Source organism: Pelobates fuscus, chromosome 3, assembly GCF_036172605.1.
Source record: "Pelobates fuscus isolate aPelFus1 chromosome 3, aPelFus1.pri, whole genome shotgun sequence".
Classification (NCBI taxonomy): Eukaryota; Metazoa; Chordata; class Amphibia; order Anura; family Pelobatidae; genus Pelobates; species Pelobates fuscus.
Window position 1 is genome coordinate 138,149,276 of NC_086319.1, and position 25,565 is coordinate 138,174,840.

At 43.0% G+C, this 25,565-nt stretch overlaps 1 protein-coding gene across 1 annotated transcript in view; it reads right to left on the reverse strand.

Moving 5' to 3' along the window:
- ATP10B (ATPase phospholipid transporting 10B (putative)) overlaps positions 1-25,565 on the reverse strand; it is a 369,072-nt gene that overhangs the window by 73,221 nt on the left and 270,286 nt on the right. Inside the window, exon 17 of the mRNA XM_063447492.1 lies at positions 9,529-9,729. Coding sequence (XP_063303562.1) covers positions 9,529-9,729 — 201 coding nt within the window. The remainder of the gene's footprint in view (positions 1-9,528; positions 9,730-25,565) is intronic.

Here is a 25,565-nt window from a genome sequence, read left to right on the forward strand (position 1 = left end):
TGTGCCCTAACTAGGCCTATTCTGGGTATTTGTTGACCCCCCAGTACCTGTGTAAATATTTGCCGCAGCATGTCGGGGATGTTTTCAGACGGGCCTCCCTCTCTCACCCCGCGGACACGTAGGTTCAGCCTGCGGCCGCGGTTGTCCAGGTCATCTATCCACGTGGTGAGGTATGCCATATCAGCTTCTTCGCTGTGGTGGTGTGTTCCAGGTCAGTCCTGAGGGCTTTGGACTCTGCCTCTGTCACAGATATGCGTGCCTCCATTTTTGCCATGTCCACACGGAGCTGGGCCACCTCCTCGCGTACCACGCGGCCCAGGCGGTCAGAGAGGGCCTCGAAGTCTGCCTTTGTGAGGAGGTTAGGCAGTATCTCCCTCCATCCATCCTCTGGCGGCATCTGAGGCTCTGATGCAAAGGAGGGTGCTGGTGAGTGCCTGGCCGGGGTCGATGGAGTGGAGTCCGGTGCTTGGTTTGCGGCCTCCATTTCCGGTCGCGGCGATCGTGCGCGGGCCGTGGATTGCAGGTAGGACCGGATCGTGTTGTCCCCCCCCGGACCCGTGGGCCTCGGGGTGCCTCCCGTGTCAGTGGGCTTCCTTGTGCGACCCATTAGGTGAGTGCGGTGAGCGGGATGTGCGGATTAGCGGCGGTATTCAGGCGGGCGCCACGAGGAGCTCCGGGCTCACACGTCCATCTTGGTTGGCTGCCGGACACGCCCCCGGGATCATCAAAGATTTGGATATTTTTTTATAACCTAACCCTGACTTGTAATTCTCAACAACATTGTCCCTTACTTGTTTGGATAGTTCCTTGGTCTTTATGGCAGTGTTTGGTTAGTGGTGCCTCTTGCTTAGGTGTTGCAGCCTCTGGGGCCTTTCAAAAAAAGGTGTGTATATGTAATAACAGATCATGTGACACTTAGATTGCACACAGGTGGACACCATTTCACTAATTATGTGACTTCTGAAGTTAATTGGTTGCACATACATGTACATACACACATGCCAATTTTCTGTTTTCTATTTCTAAAAAATAGTTTTATGTATATATTTTTTTCATTTCACTTAACCAACTTAGACTTTTGTGTTCTGATCCATCACATAAAATTCAGATTAATAAAACATTGAACTTAAAGCTATAAGGTAACAAAATAGGTAAAAAGTCAAGGGGGGTGAATACTTTCGCAAGGCACTGTACAAATTCTTCTGCCACCTCTTGTCTCATCTCCCCATTTTAACCTTTAGATTGTAAGTTACGGGCAGGGACCTCTACCTGTTGTATGAGTCTGTTTTTATTGGTTTTTGTCTTTTTTACCAATTGTACAGCGCTGCGGAATTTGTTGGTGCTTTATAAATGCCTGTAATAAAAAAATAAATACAATTGTTGTATTCAGGAATGTGTTAAAAAAGTAAAGCCCTTGTTACTGATAAACATTCCTACTATGCTTCCCTTGTCCCCTATGGTTCCTGCGTGCAGGAACCAAAATAGTCACCAAAATAGTCACCAAAATCAACTTTAGCTTAATGAAGGAGTTTTGGTCTACAGTCTCATCGCTCAATTCTCTGCCATTTAGGAGTAAAATCACTTTGTTTTTACAGCCCTAGTTACACCTCCTTGCATGTGACTTACACAGTCTTCCTAAAGACTTCCAGTGAAGAGTCATCTACTGTTTACACTTCCTTTATTGCAAATTCTGATTAATCAAATTTCTTATCTCCTGCTATGCTAATAGCTTGCTAGACCCTGCAGGAACCTCCTTTATGTTATTAAAGTTCAATTTACAGAGGAGAAGATAAAAACTTTTAAATTAAGTTACATCTAATGGAAACTAAAACCTTTTTGTTGTCATGCAGGCTGTGTTAATCACAGCCAGGGGATGTGTGGCTAGTGTTACATAACCATGATTTAACTCCCAAATGTCAGATAATTGAGCAGTGAGACTACAGGGGCATGACACATACACCAAAACTGCTTCTTTAGGCTAAAGTTGTTTTGGTGACTATAGTGTCCCTTTAAAGAAGTAGCCACTAGCTCCTCCTAGAGCCTATTGATCGACTGCCAGACACTATGCTACTTCTCTGCTAAGGAGAACATAGTTTTGGTGGAATATATATAAAAGAAAACATTAAGAGGGGGTTTATCAGCAAGGGAAGGTGATTTGAGACCTCGTATTGATTACTGTGTTTTTTTTTTTTATTCTTTATTTATGTCGTGCATGGATTGACAAACAGATTTGCACAGCCACAATAGCTGGTGCAATCTTATCAATAAACAATAGTGAACAACAGTGTGGCTTTATGTACAGTGCACATTTTCTTTTTTTTAAACAGTGGAGGATTATCTTATGAGCTGGAAATATATGTCTAGATTGCGCATCTATTGCATATTTACCATAGGATGTACTGTCTAGACTGAAAGTAAATTATAGCAAAATAAATAAGAAATAGATTGAAATACACCACAAGTAAAACATTACTCCAGTCCAGGTATTGTGAGCTGGGTCGTCGGTCGTGGTAAAATAATTATTTTAATCAACGTAAGCGTCCTGCCTTATATTAGGTCTTAGGCTCTGTGGGGCAGCCGATGCCGTGCCTGGGCTGAATGTATCCCCTCGGTGTGCATGGACTCACAGCCCTTATGATTTGCGGCAGTGTAGTGGTCGATGGGTTTAATGGCCGTGTGGCTGTATGTAGTGCTGGTGTCACCTGCCTCAGGTCGGGGCAGTGCCTTGTTCGCTGTCTGGATGTGGGCGCCTTTCTGTGTCTCAAACCCTTCAGATTCGTCTGCTGGATCGGGCTGGTTCTATCCCTCCAGGGCATAGGTCGCTGGTGAGGGTGTCGTGTGGGTTTGCTCTGCGGTGTCTTCCGGGTCCTGGACCCCGGTCTGCGGTTAGTCCCCTTGTAGCTCGGTTGTGATCCCGAGGGGGCTCCCCGCTGATGCTTGGGTGTCGTTGCCCTCCGCTGGGTACCTCGTGGTGGTATGTACACCCGTGGCTGCATTCTGGCTTCCAACCGCTGCCAGAAGGAGGTGAAGATTTGATTGAGTCACTGCTCAGTTTCCAGCCAGGCAGGTTGTGCGCAGGTTGTGTGGGCTGTATCCGCCATTTTAGGAGTGATGTTTGGCGGGAATTGACGGTCTCTTTGTAGTAGTCGCTTTCCCATTGCTTTGCAAGGGCATCTTACAGGGGTAGACTGGGATGACCCCCACCGGCCCGGGGGGGGGGGGAACTGGGGCTCATGGCTGGAAGCTTTGTCGTTCGTGGCATAAGGAGATCGGCCATCTCTCCAGTGCCCGCCATCCAGGTAGGCCTCACCTTCGTGTCGCGTGAACGGGCATCGATATGCCGCATGGTTGGTATCTACATGTACCCCACGGTGTCACTGCACGCTGGGTGGCCGTTCTGGCCTGATTAGTTGCTTTGTTTCGCTTAAAAAGTCGGCTTTTGGGCCGTGGATCGCAGGAGCTAATGCGTTTAGCGTCTTCTCTGTTCCACGGTCAGGCCCCGCCCCCGATTACTGTGGTTTTAACAGGATTATAGTTAGAAATGTATATCCTGTACCCTTGATAACAGATAATAAGGTGCTACCATTATCACTAAGTTGGATCTTTGAGGAGCTTATAATTTAGTCAGAATACGCCGGGAGATGAATGGAAGACGGCTTTCAATGAGTATACTGTTATGCCTTTTGGTTTATGAAATGCTCCTGCTGTCTTCCAGGATGTAATTAATGATGTACTAAGGGATTTCTGACATGAATGTGATATTGTATACCTAGATGGCATTTTGATTTAGTCTAAAGACAAAGAGATGCATCATATTCATGTTAAGAAGGTTCTGACCAGAATGCTCCACAACGGTCTATATACTGCAAATTAGAAGTCTGTCTTTGATCAAAAGCAGATTGCTTTTCTAGGATACAAAATATCTGATAAAGGATTTTCTATAGATTCTACTAAACTAGAATCCATTCTTCAATGGCATCTGCCTATTGGACTGAAGGCCATACAAAGATTCATATGCTTTTCTAATTATTACAGGACGTTCAGCAAGGGTTTCTCATCCATAATCACTCCGATTACTAATATGACAAAGAAAGAAGACAGTCTCAATCATTGGTCACAAGACGCACTCAATGTCTTTGATATTCTAAAAAAGACCTTTGCTTCTGCTCCGATATTGGTACATCCATATCCCACATTGCCTTATTTACTAGAAGTTGATGCTTCTGAGACAGGGGTAGGAGCTGTATTATCCTAAAGAGAGAGCCTTGATGAATCCTTGCATCATTGCAGTTATTATTAAAAGAAACTGATGGACATGGAAAGGAGCTTTGAGATAGGAGACAGGAAATTATTGGCAATAATCTATGCCTTGAAAGAATGGAGGCAATTGTTAGAGGGTACTCCCATTCCCATTACTATCTTAACTGGCCACAAGAACTTATCTTACCTTGGAGAGGCTAAGAGGTTCTCCGCTAGGCAGGCACGTTGGTCTATTTTTCTAGCGAGATTTAATTACATACTAACACATAGACCTGGATCAAAAAACACTAAAGCTGATGCCTTGTCTCATCGGTATGAACCTCACACCTGTCTTGTCACAGAAGAACAGCTATCGTGTCTACCCAAAGGATTTGGGTAGTTAATACTCATAATACTTATGGATAAATTCCAAACTCATTGATAACATAGAAGCCCCCCCCCCAAAAAATAGGCACCTAAACACAAACCTATAGGCAAAAAATATGTACCTCCTGAGTTTTAAAAATATATACTTACCTTTTACCAGGATGGTAAAATAGCGGGTCAACAAGGCAAAAACAAGACTTACTCTCTGATAGCTACTGAATATTGGTGACCTTCCTTGCATAAGGATATTAAAGAGTATGTTTTGGCATGTGACGTGTGTGCCAAAACCAAATTACCACATACACTCCTTTGAGGATAATAATGTGGTCTGCGAGGCTACTCATTACAGCTCGTTCTTTCCTAATTTTGGGTTTAATCCACTCATTCTACCATCCACATTTCCTTTGCAGAAGCTGCCGCTGGTGGAGGAACATGTGTCAAACCTAAAAAGAACGTGGGAACAAGCACATCATTTTGTCCATCTTCTAATGCCACTTTTTTATCTGCTACCTTGGTGTTAAAACTGCAAAATATGAAGCCTCCTGATAACAAAATTGAAGATTATGCTAGCTTTAGTGTACAAATAATCTTAATTTTTAATAATGACAGGATATTCGCCCTCCTTATTTTTTCCCTCCCTTAGCTATGAGTTATGTTTTGTTCAGGTAAATTCTTGAAATATACTTTTACTGTGTAGTAAGTCATGATTAATTGTGATAGTGTTGAATTATTACATGTTTTTCATGTCAGTGGTTACTCGTGTTATTCACGTTTCCATCTCATATCACTTAAACCATCTTGGTCTCTTTCAGCTTAATGAAACTGTATATCATCCGTGTAAATCATATAAAATTTATTGGTGGCTCCCATCTCACATGGATTTCACAGTCATTTCTTCATCTTTTCATTGGAATTCATTAGACTGTTTTCTTAATCATTTAATTTTTTTTCTTGTTTTATATCTTGTGACGTCGCTGTGGTCAAGAGGACAACTTCAGTGGGAGGTACATGTTATATACTCTGCCTGTCTCTGATGGCTCGTTTTTTTTTTTTCCTTTTTTCTTTGCTGCTCTGGAGTAGCAAAGGAATATTATGCAAACTAATCACCTCCTGTCATTATTAAAATAAAGATTATTAGTACACTAAAGCTAGCATAATCTTCAATTGAAAAGTCACATGCCTCAAAATCTAGGTTTGGTTTTGGTCAGAACTTGACAATTGCCTCTGTCTTTAAAGGGTTAAGCAAAATATTCAATTGCTGTCATTATTAAAATTAGTATTGCTACTTCACTAAAGCTAGAATAATCTAAAATTATTGTAATGTTTTCTTCAGTAGCTTAAATTTCTGAGAAATGACAGTGCCCCTTTCATGGCCAACTACCAGCAACATATGAGAGTAATCACCAAAAACGATTATTATTGTGAAATATGAAAACAAAAATGTGCATTGAACAATAAATAACCATAGCAAGAACACAACCTAGGATAAATTTAAAGCTTTAGTGCCTCAATGCAGAGCAGTGCAACACACTGGACTCTGCTGCAACACTGAAAGGCATAGAAAAATAAAATAAAAAACATTGGGTTCCATGAACGCCACTAATACTGCACAACAAGTGGCCCCTATTTTATCTATCACACCCTTGACAGGAGGTAGAAAGATACTGAAACAGGGGAGAGATTCACATTTTCCTGGGCTGTTTATAAAATATAATATAGCTCTGAACAAGTCTAATGAGATAAAAAAAAAGAAGACTGAATAAAGAAAACCTAAACATGCTACAATTGAAAGACTTGGTTGAAACCACTGAACTTAAAACCCTAGCCCAAATACTACCCCACACCCCCATAACAGGAAACCAACAACTTCATTATAACCATCTAAAACACTTTGTTAAAAGCCGAGGCCTCATCCCAAAAGGCATAAGAGAGCTAACAACCTTTGAACAATTATGCGACACTTAATCACTGAAAAAGAAGACCCTATCCGCTATGTATCATTTACTCTGGGACTTGCAACATCCAAATCTGCCAACATTTACTATACAGTGGGAATATGAATTGCACATGAACCTCTCTCCACAAGAATGGAAAACTATACTCAAGCTTGCCCACAAATCCTCCTCTTCCAATCTAGCCCAAGAAAGCAACTACAAACGAATCACTAGATGGCACTACAGTGACAATCCCAAAACTATACAACACAACATCGGACACATGCTGGAGATGTCAGGAAAAAAGAGCCCATCCCTCACACATCTGGTGGCAGTGCCCACTGATATCAAGGTACTGGACTAGGATACACAAATTTAACCAAAAAATAATTGAGAGCAGATTTGTCATGGACCCTAAGCAATACATCTTCCTTCTCCCCTCAAAACACCACCGAAAGGAACAATCCATCCTCCTCAACTTCCTAATCATGGCTGCTGCACAACTTATCCCCAAATACTGGAAACAAACTCTCAACCGTACTATCAAGGAATGGTTAAAAAAAACAAACAAAAAAAACTACCAAACATTTTCCAAAATCTGGACACCCTGGACTGAATTCCTGAAAAAAGGAAACAGGACACACATTCCTGAATGTCCCTCAGAACCCAATTATCCAACATAACCTGAAGCCCACATACACACACCCAATCGAAGCAATCACAGACTGATCCTCCCCCTCCCCTCCCCCCCACACTGATACACGCTAACTAGGGCTCTAACATAGGTTAAAGAGGTAATTATCTAAATAATGCTCACGCACACATATTTTCCTTTATTGCTTTTACTTTTACTTCTACTTTTACGAACGGTTTACAAAAAAACGTATTACTTTCCTGTGTCAACGACAATACTCCATGTACACACGGGACCAATTATCCAATATTCAAATTCCACCATCTAACCAATTTAGTGTTAAATACCGATATGAATAACATGTACTTTACCTCTATGTACCATTATTGTAATCCTAAACCGGTCACTGTTGATAACAAATGTAACACATGTCTATTGTTGGTTTATGTGACAAAAATTAAAAAAACTTTGAAATTTAAAAAAAGAAAGAATAAAGAAAACATGAATTTTTTTTCTCATTTGATTTTACATTTATTGGTTAGGATATATTTGTAGGGTGGCTTGGGGTTTGAATACTCCAAGGCACATGGAAGGGCAGGAGATCCAGAAGAATAAGAAAAAAATCTTTAGAAAGTTATATAAAAAATATGTAGCCTCTTTAGCGCGTTATAATCTGCCTCTTTAGCGAGTTACCCACCACATTGGAAAAAGCCATAAATCAGCTGAGATTCCAGTCACAACATGCCCTTTAAAGTGCTCTCTGTAGGGCCCTGTATAACCCCAGCATATATAAAAAGACACACTGCAACATTAACTCTTTCGTTATCACATCAAACTAAAAATAAAAGTAAAATTAATAGATACACGCTGCATTCACTTTATTACAAAAAAATAAACAAACAAACAGGGGCTGGAAAAGGTAGAGGCAAGCTTTGCTTCATGCTCAAACTTAATATTTAAGATGGAAGAGGCCTATATAAAGACTAGATTTTTTTGGGGGGGGGGGGGCTGGGGGCATTTTTGTTTTCTTATGTTATTAAGCAGTGCTAGATTTCAAATGTTATTGCAATGTTACATATCTGGCTGTGCATAACAGGAAACACAGCCACCAAGCAAAGTACAGAGCTGGGAAGCAACTAATTAATAAAAAAAGACATAATACATGCCTAAATACATTAGTTTAGACATAATGTAGGTGGATCAAGGAACAAATTACATTGTTAACATTACATTGTGGCATCTTCTGGCCTCTTTTTTTTTACATGTTACTAAATTGCAAGTCATGTGCAAATTGTTTAGTTCTGAATGTACATTCGGACAAATTTCATGCAATTCAGACATTCAGATGCTTACGAATGTCCGAAGTTCGATTTTCCAAATTGCCGAAGTGCCGAACCGGATTGACAAATTTCCGTAGTGCCGAAGTGCCAAAGTACCGAAGTACTTCGGATTTCTGAAAAGTGGCAAAATGAGAGGGAGGGAAAATTACGTGAATGCTGACAGGAATCTTAACCAATAAGTTAATTCCTGGCACTAGGAGCTCTATAGATGTGTAAGTGGTTGTGGTGGTTAGGGGTTAGGGTAAGGTTTAGGGGTTAGGGAACCCTACAGATGTGTAAGTGGTTGTGGTGGCAAAGTGCTTCGGTTTTCTGAAAAGTGGCAAAACAAGAGCGGGAATGTCCAAATTGTCGAAGTTCCGAATTGTCGAAGTTCCGAATTGCCGACGTTCCGAATTGCCGACGTTCTGAACTTCGAAAGTGCCGAACCGATTGCCGTTGGACCAAATTGCTGAAGCAGACAAATTTTTTTACTTACCCAAATTTCTGAACCGAACCGAATTGTTTTGCCCATGCACATCCCTATAAATTGCATTTTTGTATAATGTGGCTGCAACTCCAGCAGATATAGCGCCATTCCAAAGGCAGCAAGATAAAGTCTGTGACTTGGATTCCCTCAACGATCCAAAACAAAAAGACAACTCCAATATTTAAAGTGTTCAGGTCTAGTAAATTGATGTGAATGTGTTCTTTCATGTTACCTTAACAATACAAAGCATACTTAGAAATTTCCAGCTGTATTTACGTACATTATTTATTTATTTATTATTTTAACTTTTATTTTCTATGAAATTCATAAACTTCTTTGATGCTCATATAATTTATTTGTTGTCCTTTAGTAACTGAAGATTTAAAATAAATGTTGAGAGCACACAGTGCATTTGATAAAATATTTACAAGATTGTTCAAATATAGTACAACAGTCTAATTAATATTTTGCATTAAATAAAATTTGCTTAGCACAATGTTAACTAAAAGAAAAACAGAAAATATTTACCTGTGACTGCTGTCCAGTTTTGTAAAGTTCTGGTAATATCATCAGCGTTTCCTCTGAGACATCCTTGTCCATTATTCCAAAAATAAGAGGTGGCACTGATGTAAAGAAAAGATTGAAGAAGATCATCTGCCAGTAGTCAATCATGGCGACGCCTGTAAATCCGCAAAAAAATTGATACCAGAAGAGCAGATTCACATAGGCCTAGTAAAAAAAAAATGTGAGTTTATTAGTTACATAGATCAGTACAACATGCACTGATAATATTGTAATTCCTGGCCCTGGGACTGATAAGACTTGTATGTGGGATTATTAGCTCTTCTTTCAAGCTATGTTATGTCAGTTTGACATATTTGTCAAACATAAGGCTGCAAAAGCAGGTCCACTTCAAAAAGGGGATTGTTCCTTTTAAGCTTTTAATGCAAAAAAGCGGGTGAGTCATAGTGAGACTGTGCCATATGTGAATGTCTTCCCCACCAATTTATAAATATTGGTTTGTATTACATGCGTGCCTGTATGATTCCCCATGTGGTTATGTTTTATGTACTGAATCAAGTGGGTTACCATATTTGTAATGTAATGTGAAAAAGGGGCTATTTCTGAATGTAAATACATTTTTGTGTGGTAGTTCCGTTGGGAATGCTGGCTGCACTGCATGCTGCCTGCACTAGTCCGAGGTCCTAAGGACATATTAAGAAAGAGCAATAACTAAGAGCTGAAAGTGCCTTTGTAAAGTAAGTAGTTGGAGGAAGTGCAGACAGATGATAGGTACCTGCCTGGGAGAAGGAGGCATGGGTAGAAGGGTCGATACCTGCCCATTGCCTTTGGAGGAAGTATTGGAAGATGAGCATACACACTGAGACTAGCTGTGAGAGATATAGCATGGCCCTGGTGTCAGTGAGGATGCCTGTCTGAAGTGACAGATCTACATCTCCAGTGACATTTCATCACAATTATATGCCTGTGTGGTGTATGGCCCTTTAAAACTGTTATTGGGGAATATTGAGACTTTTGGGAACAATGCCCCTTTACACTGTGTCCCCAGACCGTTAAAATACTTTGTTTGTGACCTTTTCTTATATGGTTCTGTAATTGGGGTTTACCGAACCAATTACCGAACAGGCGGACCACATGCAAGTGGAAGTGTGCAGGCAATTTACCCGTTCGTGCATTCGAATGGGACTTAGTAATTTTTCTGTGTGAAATTGACCGACCACACAGCCCAAATCTATGGAACGGTTTTGGGCAGGAAAGCCATGCTTGCGGTCAGTCAAAAAGGACTTCCACCTAACTTTTAAACCACTGGAGAGAATTGTCTGATTTTTGAGTATGTTTATATTTGGAGTATGCGAATATGTACTTTTAAGAAGATTGCATGTAACGTTTAGGAGTTATGAATATTGTATGAAACTGTATATTTTTCTGCCTGTGATAATTAAGTTAACCCATTGTGTACAGTAATTATATCACAGGCAGAGTGGAGGGGTTGTGCGTCCTAACTGGGAGTGTTTAACTGTATTATAATGTATTTGATTGGCTGTGCCACAAAACCTTGTGGGTGGTAACATTGTGTAAAAACCTGTTTAAAAGAAGCAATAAAACCACAGCTCAGACTGTTCCTGCTTACACTCCAAAACTGTGTGTCGTCCTGTTATTGGAGAGAAGATTTGCTCCTGTGTCTGCTGTTCCAGCTTACAGGAGATTCACCAGGGAAAGTCCTTGTAAGGACTAGAGCTAATTCCCAATTCGGTTACAGAGTTCCCAGGACTGAGTAGCGTCCAGTGCCTGGAGGTGTCTGCTGGAGTGGCCCTCAGGAAGCGCTAGGAGCATCCTTCAATGGAGGTACCCAGTCGGGGTGCTAGGTGATCCGTTACAACCTGTCACTAACTTCCAGCTAGAAGTTCTCCATTTACACCAACACCTGTGTACTGCACATTTACTGGTTGACCTAGCACTGGGACAGTCCAGGAAGACACAATGTCAGTTAGGAAGACACAATGGTTCTACATTCTGGCTGATAGTTGATGCTTGGCTTCAGGAGTGCATGCTAATATCAACTGTCACATGGTTCTTGCTGGCTTCCTCAGTAGAAAGGCAGTCCACCAGTGGTGACTGACTGACTCACAGGCTGTCTGTTCATCTTGGGAAACAATTACAGTGAGAACATTGCTTAGCTGATGGCTAAGACAATGTGATCACTATAACTGGCTCTCTGTCTGGAATCTGGGGGAATCCTCAGCAAGATATGTCAGCAAACTAGGAAGAATATTAAAGCGTATTACTGGCCTTAGTGTGACTGTGCTTAACACATATAGATTTAAGAAATATGAGGGCTACAATTAACAATAATAAAGGACTAGAACAAGAATAAACAATGAAGCTAGATCAGGAAAGCCAATTAGCCAGTTCAATACAAGAATATCGAATTATACAAGATAAGGTGCTTAAAACAAAGAGAGTGCGCTAATCTAAAGGAGCAGAGGGTCCAGACATCATCAAGCTGAGTCCATTGACGCTTGCATATTGTAACAAATTTGTTGCAGAGACAAAGATTATGGAGTTGGATAAAAGACGCCAATTTAGCGGCTTGTGCCATTCTAAAACTAAACAGGGACAGACCAACGTGAGTTGGAGTGAGTTTAAATGTGTGTTCAAAAGGGCACAACTATGGTGAAAACGACTTAGGGGCGTCAGATCTAGTATTCCTATATTTATCCAATCCCACAAACCGCAAATCCTACAATGACTCGAATTTTTTTTAGACGGTTCCTTAACTAAACTGCTTTTATTTTTTAATTATCCACACATTCCTTTCCCACTAAGATACCTAATGTAGGATATATTATTAACCAGTTGATATTGAAAGCCTTGCCTTGGACAAATCCCTTGTGGGAGAACAATTTATAAATTATTTGTTAAAACTTTCTGCAAGGTTTTCAGTCCTCTTGGGTGCTCTGCTACCAGCCGAGGCTCTCCTTTTCTGCCATTTAATTCACTTTTTTGTTTATGCATTCCTAGGCACAGTTCCCAGGCTGTGACTCACACAGCCAACTTAAAAAAATATGCTTCATATTTAATAAGATTTTAGAGCACCTTTACTTTCAAAGTTATTATTTCCTGCTTGAATTAATTTTGGTTCTGGACTGCCCATATGGGTTGGATCAGTCTGATATGCAAATAGTATAGAGTCTCTCTCTGTAAAGGCACAGGGACTAACATGCATAAAGAAAGTTATTTAGCTCCTAAATGGAAGACATTCAAGGATGTCAAGGATTTTTGACATTTATATACATTTGTATTGTGTGTGTCTGGCAATAAATATTAGGGTGTGTGTGTCTGGCAGTGTACATCTGTAACTGTGTTGGTGTCTGTGAGTGTATAACTGTGTGTATCCCATGAAAGTATGTGCAATGCATATCTGTGTATATGAGTTTGTGACTATGAATGTGCATCTCTTTCTGGGAGCATGTTTTGGAGTATCACTGTCTAGTAGCCTGTGTGTGTTTGGAACTGTATCTTGTCGGCCCACCCTGTGGTCTTGTAAGGGGCCTCAATATTTTTTTATGGCAGCCCTGATGAGGGAACAAGTAGATGTCAAGATGAGGAATTCAGTTTTAGAAAGATTACGTTTTATATATCAGCAAGACATCCAGTTAGAGATAGAAAAGAGGCAATTTCTGATGCATTCTAGAGGGCAGGATTGAGGGGTTGATATATAAATCTGAGTATCATCTGTCAGGATTATTAGTTGATCCAGCACTTAAAATTGTGTCACAAAGATGACTAATAGGTAACGTATTACCGGGCCTTAACGTACCAAAGAGTAGTCAGGATACTTGCCGAGGTCAGGGGATACAGAAAGAGATACAACGATAAGGGAAAGCCAGAAGTCAGGGATACCAGAATACAGGGAAGTCAAAATCAAAGTCAAAAACCATAAGAAACTTGAATCAGGAACGTGCTCTCGGACAACCACTAGGGAAACCACGACAGGCCACTGAGCAGGATGAGAACTGGGCCTAAATACCCCTCCTCTGGAACTGATAGGCTGTAATCGGCCTTTGACCCCAAAGGCAGTTACCAGGTTCCCATTTGCATAATTGCTGCTCAGCACAAACCCTCCTGTGGATTTGATTGCTGCTCGGCACAACTCTTCCTGTCAGGACAGTAATATTACTCGGCACAACTTTTCCTGTCAGAACAGTAAGTGTCATTAATCACATTTTTATATGCGGATGAATACGACACATAATCATCATATAGATGGCATTGAAATCTAATAGAGTTAATGAGGTTACTGAGAGAGGCAATGCAAATATCAACTGAGATGGGCCGTGAGGATGAGGTGGCACCAGAGACGGAGACAATAAATAAGCGTTCAAAAAGATAGGATAAAAACCAGTCAACAGAGTCCAAGGTTGTTGAGGGTTTGAAGAAGAAGAGAGTAGTCAACAATATCAAAGTATTCAACAGTATTGAAGTAAGAGAGAGTAATGGCCTTTTGATTTAGCATAGATTAGATTGCCACTTAGAATGAAAGCTAGGCTTAGAGCAAAATACAATGAAAGCAAAATACAATTACTCCAAACATTTAGGTGATGTAACCTATTACCTAACACACTGTAATTCTTATAAATAAAATTTAATTTGGAACTCAACTGCAGATGAAGGAATGAGTTTAATACTGTCACTTTAAGGATATTTAATTTATTGAATTTAGGTATGTGGCAAATCTAGCCACTCCAGACTGCTATGTTATGTATATGGTGCCATCACTTTAAGATTGCCTGCCCATGTCTGTATTTATATTCCATATGTGTTGCAAACCTAGCCACTTTAACCCTGTCTTTATATACCTAAGACTAGCGCTAGTACTGTATCTGTAACAGACCTAGCCACTTAAGAAATGTTGGCATGCAAAAGTTCAGGCTGTTTCACCCATCGCCAGTATATGTCTAGAGCATTAGTGTGTTTCTAACACACAAATACCGCTAGCGTTCCGCTTAGAAATCCACGAACAGTGAAGCTCAACACTGTTCGTGGAACAAGCAAAATCCCGAATGGGAGACCACACCAGCAGGTTGTGTGTCTCCCATTAAACAATGCAACATTGTAACAACCGCCAATTAATGTGTGCTGCGGGTGGCCCTCGTTCGTGTACCGAACAAGTGCCGGCGGCCATCTTTGTTCTCGGAGACCCAGTGGTATTTTGCCATTGAGTGCCTGGAACTAAAATCGGCTACTCGGCGGCACGAGCCCCGCTGGATTTTCAAGCCACTCAGGAAATTGGTTCTTTCGGGAGTTTCACCCCCTCAGTCAGTTCAGTAAATGTCAGGAATATTATGTCAGTTATGGATTTTAATGTAAAAAGCTGTATTTTACTGTACTAGGAGATAATCCCATTAATAATACATTCTTGGGTGATTATCTCTCTAGTACAGCAGTGCATGGTGGGAGATAGCCCTGCAAGTTAAGTCCCCCATGTAGTGCACTGCTGGACAACCCCTGCAAGGTCACTTTGGAAACCCCTTGCATGGGGAACTGCATAAATACTGTAACCTGTGAATAAAAGCTCAGTTGACCTCCAAGCTATGTGTGGCGAAACCGACCTCGCCACGTGTCCTTGGAGGGGGCTGCTTGCCTGCCTCTTGCCTTTGGACTATGGACCAGACTTTATGGGAATGTGATACCCCAGATAGCTATACCATGGAGCCTATTCATATAATGAAAGACTATGGGAAAGACTTTAGCTCCATGGCAATTGTACTGTGTGAGTAGGATCTGCGCGCTATTCGGTAGTTTTGTGCGTGCAGATCCCAGCTATCTGGGGATGGGTGAAATGTCTGTGTGTTATGTGTAAATGTGACTTTATGTATTTTAAAGTGTTTTATGTTGTTTTGCAACCATGTGGTTAATGGAGTCTGCCTTTAGTCCTGGGTAATTGGATTACTTCTCCAATTAACTCCAGGGCAGAAGGGAGGAAACCAGGGTGCATTGTGGGGATGTTTTTCTGCCAGCCAGAAAGGAACAAAAGATACTTTTAGTAACTTTTGAACCCCTGGTCGGATTCATGCCATTTTTTAATATGTTGTTCCCCTGAATGGATTGACTGTGGATATGTATTTTTTTTTTTTTAATTCTTTATTTTTCGTTGTGCATGATAGAACAGTATGCTTGCATAGCCCCAACAGCCGTCGCAAGTAGTATGGTAACAGGCAAAACAAGCATAGCAATGCATAAGAGTAGACAGCACATTTTTTTTGAATTAAGGTGAGAAGACAGTAGGTTGACATAACATAGAATTGTAGGCATGCCTAACAGTCTGTTTAGATAACGTGAGTTAACGTTCTACGTTTGTGGTACATGCTGGTGATTGGTATGGGCTGGCTAGAGTTTTTAAAACGCTTTTAGGATATGCTAGGCACCATATTGATGGCGTCTTTTCTATACGTATACTAGCTAGAACAAGTTTTCATACACAGTTAACAATCTAACAATTGAGGCATCAACATTAATAGCAAGGACAGCAGTACAGAGCTCTGTCATGTCAGCCCAAGGGTCATACTGAGTCTTGTATGAATGAGGTGCAACTGACACAAGAATTATTAACTAACACCTTTTCAGCCTGCTAATGTGTCTGAGTCTGGCATTATTAGTATTCAAACTATTTAAACCATGCATGAAACCCCCCTGTGGTCCCCTGTGAGAGCCAACATAACAGAAAATAAGGAGAAACTAAAAGTCATCAAGTGGTATAAGCTGGTTGCGGGTATACCCTTGAGGCACCTTGAAGACGAGTGTCAGTGGGTGCTTTGCCTTGCATTAAGGCTCAGTGTCCGTGGGGTCAGCCGATGCCTCGACTTGGCTGGGTGCCCCCTCTCAGAGTGTGTGGGCTCAGGGCTCCCGTGTTTTGCAGCTGTGTGTTGGTCGGTGAGTTCAGAACCCGTCTGGTTGCATTTTGCGCTGGTTTCACCTGCTTGGGGCTGGAGTAATTCCATGTGCGCCGTCTGGAAGCAGGTGCCTTCTCGGGTCTCTCACCCCTCCGGAGCCCAAGTCGCTGATGAGGGCGTCGTGGGGGTTTTCTCTGTGTTATTGTCCAGCGCCTGGGCTCCGATTGGCGGCCATTCCCTCCGTAGCTCGGGAGCAGTCTCGAGGTGGCTCTCTGCCGGTGTTTGGCTGATGCAGGAGGTAAGTTAAGAGGGGCTCCGGCTTCCCTCTGCTGGATGCCTCTTGGTGGGGTGTGTGACCCATCGGCAGTCGGTGGCACATGTGCCTGGGGTTGCAGTCGTGCTTCCAGCCGCTGCCAGAAGGAGTTGAAGATAGCATTAAGTCGTTGCTCAGTTTCCAGCCAGGCCAGTTGTGCACATGTTGTGTGTGCTGTGTCCGCCATTTCAGGAGACTTTTTGATGGCAAGTGTTGGTCTCGGCGTAGCGGTCGTTTTCACGTCGCTTTGCAGGGGTGACTTGCGGGGGTAGACCGGGATAACCCCCACCGGTCCAGAGGGGGGGGAACAGGGGCTCACGGCTTGAGGCTTGATCGATCGTGGCGGTAGGAGAGCGGCCGTCCCTCCTGTGCCCGCCGTCCAGGTAGGCCTCACCTTTGTGTCGGGTGAACGGGGTTTGGTATGCCGCTTGTTTGGAATCCACATGTTCTCCCCTGTGTCACCGCACTCTGGTGGTCGTTCTGGCCCGGTTAATTGTGTTTTTGGCTTGCAAATTCGTTATTTTTGGCTGTGGGTCTCAGGAGCTGTTGTGATCAGCGTCTTCTCCTTTCCACGGCCAGGCCCCGCCCCCTGTGGATATGTATTTTTATGTGAATGTGATGTATGGTTTTAAAGTTATGAAAGTTGTGTAAAAGTATATTTTACACTGTATGCATAATGGGATTATGTGTCACACTAAGGGGAGGGGATGTGATGGAGGTAACATCTATGTCATTGGTTCTTTTATGCCTCCCCCTGGGTGTGGCCTGTATGTGTGAGTTGGAAATAAAAGCCAGGCTGGATGATCCAGTCCAGAGTTCCTGTTTAACCCTCAAAATGAAGTGTCGTCTCGTTGTTGGGGGGAATTGGATTGTAAGCTGACTGCCAGGAGTGTAAGCGGATTGTATGCTTTTCTTGTTCAGCTGTTCCAGTTCGGAGTGTTATCTTGTATCCAGTTCGGGAGTTTGGTGTTCTGCAGTAGCTGTGCCTGTCTCTCAAAAAGGGGATTATCGCCTAAACTGATTTTTCCCCTTTCATGCTGAAACGGTCCGTTACAATTGGTGGGTCCGTTACACTATGTGTCGTCTAGTTCTTGGGAGAAAAGGATTGTGATTACGCTACCTGCATTTTACCTGCTTTATCCCGACTACCAGCGGAGATACCATGGATAATACAACTACTCCACTACAATTGGTGGCAAGCGACGGGATTCAAACCACACAGCAAAACAGCGTTCGGCAGGGATTGATGCGAGCGGAGGAAAAGAAACAGCAATTCGTGAAACAACCATTCAGATGAAACCGGAGTTCGGGAATAAGAGGAATTACACGAACAGCCGGTAAATGGAAACAAATTATGCACTTTTGAAACGGACTACACTGAAGGAATTACAAGAGGCAAGGGGAACAATAGCCAGCAACAAGACAAAGACTACCCTTATTGCCGAGCTCATGGAAGGAGACAGAGCAGCGGCTGCTACAGCACCTCCAATGGAGGCAGAGCAAACAGAATTTGAGAAAGAGTTCAAGAGCAGGATGGCACTTTACCCAACCACAACAGGATTATGGCCGATGTGGAAGAATACATCATGGCCAAACGGTTCCAACCAAACCAGCAATCCAGAGAGGGGTCACCGGCTCCATCCAGCATTATGAAGGGAAAACCAAAAATTCCCTACCAAGCCTTTAAAAATTTCATGGACACAGAGGGCGATATTGATGGATATTTGCAGGACTTTGAAAGACTATGCCAGCTGCATGATATCAGGCCCCAAAACCAGGTACCACTGCTTGCCAGTAGATTATCTGGCCGCGCAGCATAAGCCTACCGGGCAGTACCTGATGAGGACAGCAGAGACTACCAGAAGGTAAAGCAGGCCATCCTAGTCCGGTATGCCATTACGCCCGAGGCATACTGACTCCAATTCTGGGACCTTAAAAAACAAGAAAAGGACTCCCATGCAGAGTTTGCGCACCGCTTACACTGAGCAGCCAAGGGGTGGATTGATGTGGCGCAAGCAACTACCCGGGAAGACCTGGTTCAATTAATTTTGTTGGAACAGTTCTACCGGAGGCTAACTGTTGATATGCAGAACAGGGTAAGAGATTGTAAAGCATGCACCTTACAAGACGCAGCTAAATTAGCAGACGAACATCAAGACACCAGGCGAGAGCAGCGCCCACCACCCAGGGTATTCCCCCAGTCGGCAAACCACAGGCCTGCCTTGGCCGAAACAACTCACCCACGATCCGGGGGAGCGAACAACCAATACCAGCCTAGGTACCCCACCCGGGCACACATCAGATGCCACACCTGCAACCAACTGGGGCATGTACAATGAGAATGCCCCCCAAACAGGGCACGACCGTCATGGCCCAACCAAGGCCAACCTCCTGGTACTCGGGCTGCGGTACACTGCTATAAGAGTGGATCATTTATCCAACCCTCCACAACCACCCAGGTGGAGGAACCTCTAGGCACTTTCCATGAAGTTAACCCTGTCCAAGCGGCATCTGATAACCGTCAAAGCCACCACCAAGTCGTCCACGTAGAAGGGAAACGTATGGAGGGACAGAGATTCCAGAGCCACCATAACCTTGGTCCGAAACCATATTGTCCCAAAGGACAAGCTTACGGGGGATTGTGTCTCCCAAAGTTTCACACAATACCTTCGGTGGAGCAGTCAGCCCTTCTGGCTCACAAACCGTGTCCTCTGGATCATATAGTGACAGAGCATCCTGCACAAATAATTCCCCAACAGAACATTAAAAGGGATATCCTCCGAAATCCCCACTTCCCGCAAACCTTTGCCCGCACCCCAATCAAGGTACACACGTGCCAAGGGCACAGCGGGGCGTACACCCCCAATTCCTTTGATGGACATGGTTCTTCCAGGGATTATGTCCTCCATATTCACCACTTCAGGACACACCAAGGTGAATGAAGCTCCAGAATCTCTCAGTCCTATGGTCACTCGGTCACCCACAATTACACTCTGCAGGTTATACTCTTGTTTCCCCACGGACCCACCCACAAGCAAAACTGATGGGGCCCCTCCACGGGCTGGTGAGGGTATATTCCTAGTGGGGCAAGTCCTGCTCAGATGACCAATCTGATTGCATCGAAAACAACGGCGGGCATCTGACTAACTGGCTACGCTGGCAGTCGGCGGTGAAGTTCTCACTGCAGATCTTACAGGTGGTGATTGAACTGTAGCTTCTCTCCAGGTCGAAGTAGCAGCTGACACAAGTCCACGCATGGATGTTGGCATAGTCATCTGCCAGCTCTGAAGCAGCCCTAGCATTTTTTGGCTTTCTTTCCAAAATCCACTCTCGTACATTCGGGCTCCGGGTCTGCAAGAACTGCTCCAGGACCATTAAGTCATCAAGGGCTTCATAGGTAGTAGCTTGTACTCCTGTTACCCATTGCCATAACGTAGTTTCTAATTGTGCAACATATAGAATGCAGCTGGAGGATGGGCATTGCTGCATACTCCTAAACTTTTTCCTGTAAGACTCAGGGGTAAGGTTAAAAGTTTTTTGCAATGCAGATTTGATTGCCTCATAGTTGTTATCAGTCTCTAGGGGAAGGGACACAAACACCTCCAAGGATTTCCCTTTCAATTGTGGAGTTAAATATCTGCCCCACTGGTCTGAGGGTAGTTGATGCTGCCTGCATACTTTCTCAAAACCTTTTAAAAAGACATCCAAATCCGTCCCTTCTTCGAGGGAAGGAAAATCATCCTTACGGAGCCTACGTGTGCTGGACTCCAATGCATTGCTGTTCAGTGAGGACTGAAGGGTAAATTGCAGTTTAGCTGGAGCTCATGTCTCCTTTGCGCCTCCCTTTCCGCAGATTCTCTTTCTGCCAGCCTTTCCGCAGATTCTCTTTCTGCAGCCTGCTGTTGGATCATCACGTGCAGGGCCTCCTGAGGATTTGCAGCCATCAGTTGTCGAAATAAATCAGTTGAGCAAATGTCCTTAATGTTTTGAGGCATTCCAATATGCAACACTCCTGCAGTAGTAGGAAGCTCAGTAACCCTTTCAGTGTCCGTCTCTGGCTGGAAAACATGGCTGTCAGCCTCCACAAGGTCAGCAATAAGTTGTGCCTTATTTTTGCCAAAAGTTGGTAAATCCCTTTCTTGGCACAACAATTCCAAGGCCTCCTTGGATTGTTTGCGATAGGCCTCCATATTCACAAATAGGATAGAGAAAGAAAACAAGATATGGGGAGGGAAGAACTGTTTTTTACTTTGTATGTATTTTAAATCAGCACTGAGCTTGGTCTTTGGAAATTACACAAAAACAAGTATGCAATTTCTTTTAGTGCTAAGACCCCCTTTACAGGTAAAATCTAGCAAGCACTAAAAATCTCTAAATATATCCAACCAGCTGCCGCCAGTTTGTCACGAGCGTGGACTATAGGCCCAGACGAGACAGTGGGGAGAGTGTGGAAGTGACAGGGTTAATGACACCAGACCCCTGGTTACCTGTTGCTAGTCCCATCAACCACTCAATTTACCCCTGCAATCCCTTCTACACTAATCCCACTGTTACCCCACACACAGGAGAATTATAGGATCACAGTTCTACTTTTACTGATCAAACACATATAATTAACCCTTTTTGGTAACGTGTTTACCTGAGCTTTCCTCTGGAGAGTGAAGCTCATAGAGAACAGAGACACAAGCTTATTAAGTAAACATTTAATCTGACAAAAAAGATTCACAGTGCTTAGTAAAAAATACAGAAATTAATGACATACAGATAACAAATTGCAAAACAGTACATAAAATAAAATAGGAGAAAACACAAGAAATTCCTTACATATATTTACCCCATATAGAATTCTTGTGGGCGTCTTAGATGGTATAGGTCTCCTAGAAGTTGCTGACCAAAGAAAAAAATAAAGAACTCCCTGGATAGTCCAGCACCCTCATTAATATACCCAAACTAGTTGCTTCTCAGTGGGCAGACCCCTGGGGAGAGATCAGAGGGGGTTGGTCTGACAGTTTATTGCCCACTCTATGCAATTCCTTGTGTCCAGCTCTGGTGATGGCTATCTAGATGTTTTATGGTCTAGGCCTGGTGCCAGATGAACGATCACAATAAATGTCATCCCAAGGTTTACAAAAAAAAACAACTCTTAACATATATCAACACCAACTCATGCTTTTTGGCATGACACTAGAGAACTTAGCTTAATTGCTGAGGATGGTATTAAAGGAAGTCCTTTCCAGAATAGCGAAGGTAAATGTTTACTAAATTAATTTGGGGATTAGAGGTAAACGTAGTCGAATTCCTGTCCGAGTCTGGGAGAAGAGAAGTCAGCAAAGTTGGTATCAGGTATCAGAGGTTCGGTACACAGCTTATCAAGAGAAGGTCTTCTGTCAGCACTTGGCAACAATTTGGTAACAAATTGATTGAGCGATCTGACAGTGGCCGAGGCTTCCTTTTACTATGGAAATGCGTGACGTCAGACACATGGGTGGAGTTGGATCAGCGAAAACCCAGAAGTCATTACAGGTAAATGGACAGAGATGATAATGGAAATCATGACACACACCTAACTATGGTCCACAACCATATAAAAGAAACCCAACCATGCACCTTCTTATATAAAGAGGGCTTTTTTGGTTGTGGAGTATGTCAGGAATGCAGAAATATCCATAGTTAAAATACATGTAAAATCCTTTACAGATCCACATAAGAAAAATAAAAAACACAAAATGAGTGTGATCATGTTTTACCAAAAATGTGATTTATCTTCATTCAATGAATGCATGTACAAATGAATGAATACTTCAGGAACATCAAACATAGATTTAAAAAACATCATCACATTTTAACAAAGTACGCAATAGGGACCCACAGTTTTTTAAAATTCATGACAATCCAGAAAGTCAACTGCAATTGAAGAGGAGAGCATAACATTGGAAAGTTAGGAAGAAAATGAAATGAAGTGGATATATATTTTAAATACTTTAGGTCCACACAGATTTAATGCTGATTTTGAGCATTGTCATTTTTATGAGGTATTTATTACATTCAAGAATGTCTTTTTCATTAAAGCTTATATTAAGTAATAAATATTAAATATTAAATATTATCCTTTTTTTAATTCCTTTAAGAAGATCACTAGTTTAATATTACAGGAATTCAGTTTTTTTTTTTTAAATATGTCCACTTCATTAGTTATGCATATCTGTCCTGCAATAACTATATGATAGAGATGTTTTTATATGTGCGATGTTTTTATAAGCATAAGTTTAACCCCTTAAAACCGGAGGGCGTACTATTACGCCCTATTCTAAGTGGCTCTAAACACCGCAGGGCGTAATAGTACGCCCTCCGGTTTTTTTTTTAACTTACCCGGTCGCCGGCGATCGCGGTTGGGGGGACTCCCAGGGAGCCCCCCGCGGCACATCCGATGTCCTGCAACCCTCCCGGCCATACACATATACATACACACACATACACTGTCTAGGTGTATTTTACTATTAATATATATTTGTGTACGGCACATTCCGAGGACGTAAGGAAAACAGGGTTTAAAATAAGTAGTTCCTTAATAGCAAGTCAGTTGAGGTGTGCTGAAACTGACGTAAGGTTAGGCCTGTAAAAGAGGGCCCACCTAGGAAAATGATAAAATTGAGGGTGCGGTGGGAGGGGCACTTCCGAGATCGTCGAAGACAGGTAAGCAGGGGCTCACTGGGTTTAAATAGGGAAATTAAGTGCCTCCCACAATTACAGGCCAAGCCTTCTATTTGTGTACGGCACATTCCGAGGACGTAAGGAAAACAGGGTTTAAAATAAGTAGTTCCTTAATAGCAAGTCAGTTGAGGTGTGCCGAAACTGACGTAAGGTTAGGCCTGTAAAAGAGGGCAAAAATAATAACCATTAAAAACAAAATGCGTTTATTAAGCGGTACATCATTTAGTCATATCACAGAAAGCCAGCCTTATCTCTTTCTCTGGATTGGGAATGTATCTGTTGTATGCGGATGATTTCCACCTCCCCATGTTTTTAATTATGTGTGTCGGTACATGATTACCTGAGGCAGCTGTGGCTGCTCCAATGCGAAAAGAATGGCCCGAGAATGAACGTGGGTTTTGTCCCAAGCGGAGTAAAAGGGTGCGTATGTAAAGCATGAAAATTTTTGTGGTCAGGGGTTTCCCTAGTATAGCTAGAAGTGGGCTATCAGGAGCGGAATTAGCTTGGGCTGCTACTAGCTTATCCAATACACGGACGGGACACCATTTGGTTGAAGTGGGATAAAAGTTAATTTCCACTGGTGGGCCTGTTTGGCTTGTTTTGGTACGGGTAACGGACAAAGTGTAGTGATCTAGATTTTTAATTAAGTGTTTCTTTTGGAGGCACGAGCTGAAATCAGAAGCTCTCTCTACGGTGAACTCTTTGGGTCTCAAGAAACCATAAAAGGCTAGATAAGCCGCTGATTTGACAACGAGGTTTGTGATATGTTCGAAAGGGGACGTGTCGAGTACATCGGACAAATTCTTAAACAGCTTACTATCTATGGGAAGGCGTTTAGTGGGTATGTGTACTGACAAGTTATGAATGCCTTTGAGGACACTTTGTCAGGGGTCCGCGGGCGGCTAGTAGGGGAGGCTGTTCGCAGCACTCACCCTCAGTCCATCGCCGCCCGTGGTCTCCCCTCCTCCTACCTGTCGGCGAGCGGCGTCTCCTCTCCGCCGCTCGCCGCTCGCATCCGTCACGCCTCCCAGCGGCAGCATGTATAACGCTGCACGCTGGAAGGTCGTTGATTTATGCAAACTCCGGGGTCACGTGAGTGACCCGGCGTTAAAGCAACAGTACCACAATCACAGTGGGAGGCTTAGATATCTCCCACGTGTGATTGTTAATTCTGATTGGAAGTTATCCAATCAGAATTTAACCTAGGGTATTTATACTCACCTTTCCTGTTCCTCCCTGCCCTGTTGTGGTCTTTGCTGTATAGTATTGATTCTGAACTTGTGATTTCTGGTTACGTACTCTCTGGCTTGTTAATCTGACTCTGTGACTTTCTCCTACCCTTTGACCTCGGCTTGTTTATCGTTATCCTGTTTTCTGGTTCCCCTGACTCGGCTTGTCTCCTGACTATTCTGTGGGTGCTTAGCCCGGCCACTCTAAGGTCCGGTACGGCACCTTTTCTGTGTGTGTGTGTGTCTGTTAGCGTGTTGGGTTCCCGGAATCGTGACATTACAACAGGGCCATTATGGAACCTGCTGACATTCCACAGCTCCTAGTTAATCAGGAGGCTAGAATGGATGGTTTAGACCATCGTATGGATCAGTTTGCCCAGGCTTTACAAACCATACTGGCTCGTACTGCCCACTTGCAACCTGCCGTTCAAGAAGTTGTTGCTGCTGGGCCAGAACCCAGCCCTGATCCGGTAACCGCTCCTGCTCACGTGGTTCACATGACGCCACCTCAGCGCTATAGCGGTGATCCAGCATCGTGCCGTGGTTTCCTCAACCAAATTGATATTCATTTGGTGATGAATCCGCGCTCATACCCCACTGAAAGAGCCAAAATTGCTTTTCTGATCAACCATTTGTCAGGAAAAGCTCTAGCCTGGGCCAACCCCATGTGGGAGAACACGTCCCCAATGTCCTTTGCAGACTTTCTAACAGCTTTCAAACGTACGTTTGATCAGCCCGGCCGGGTTGCTTCTGCTGGCAAAGCTCTGCTTAGGATCCGACAGGGCAGTAGATCAGTAGCGGATTATACCATTGAATTCCGCACTCTGGCAGCTGAAGTGGTTTGGAATAACGACTCCCTCGTAACAGCTTTTCAGGAGGGTTTGGCCGCTTACATAT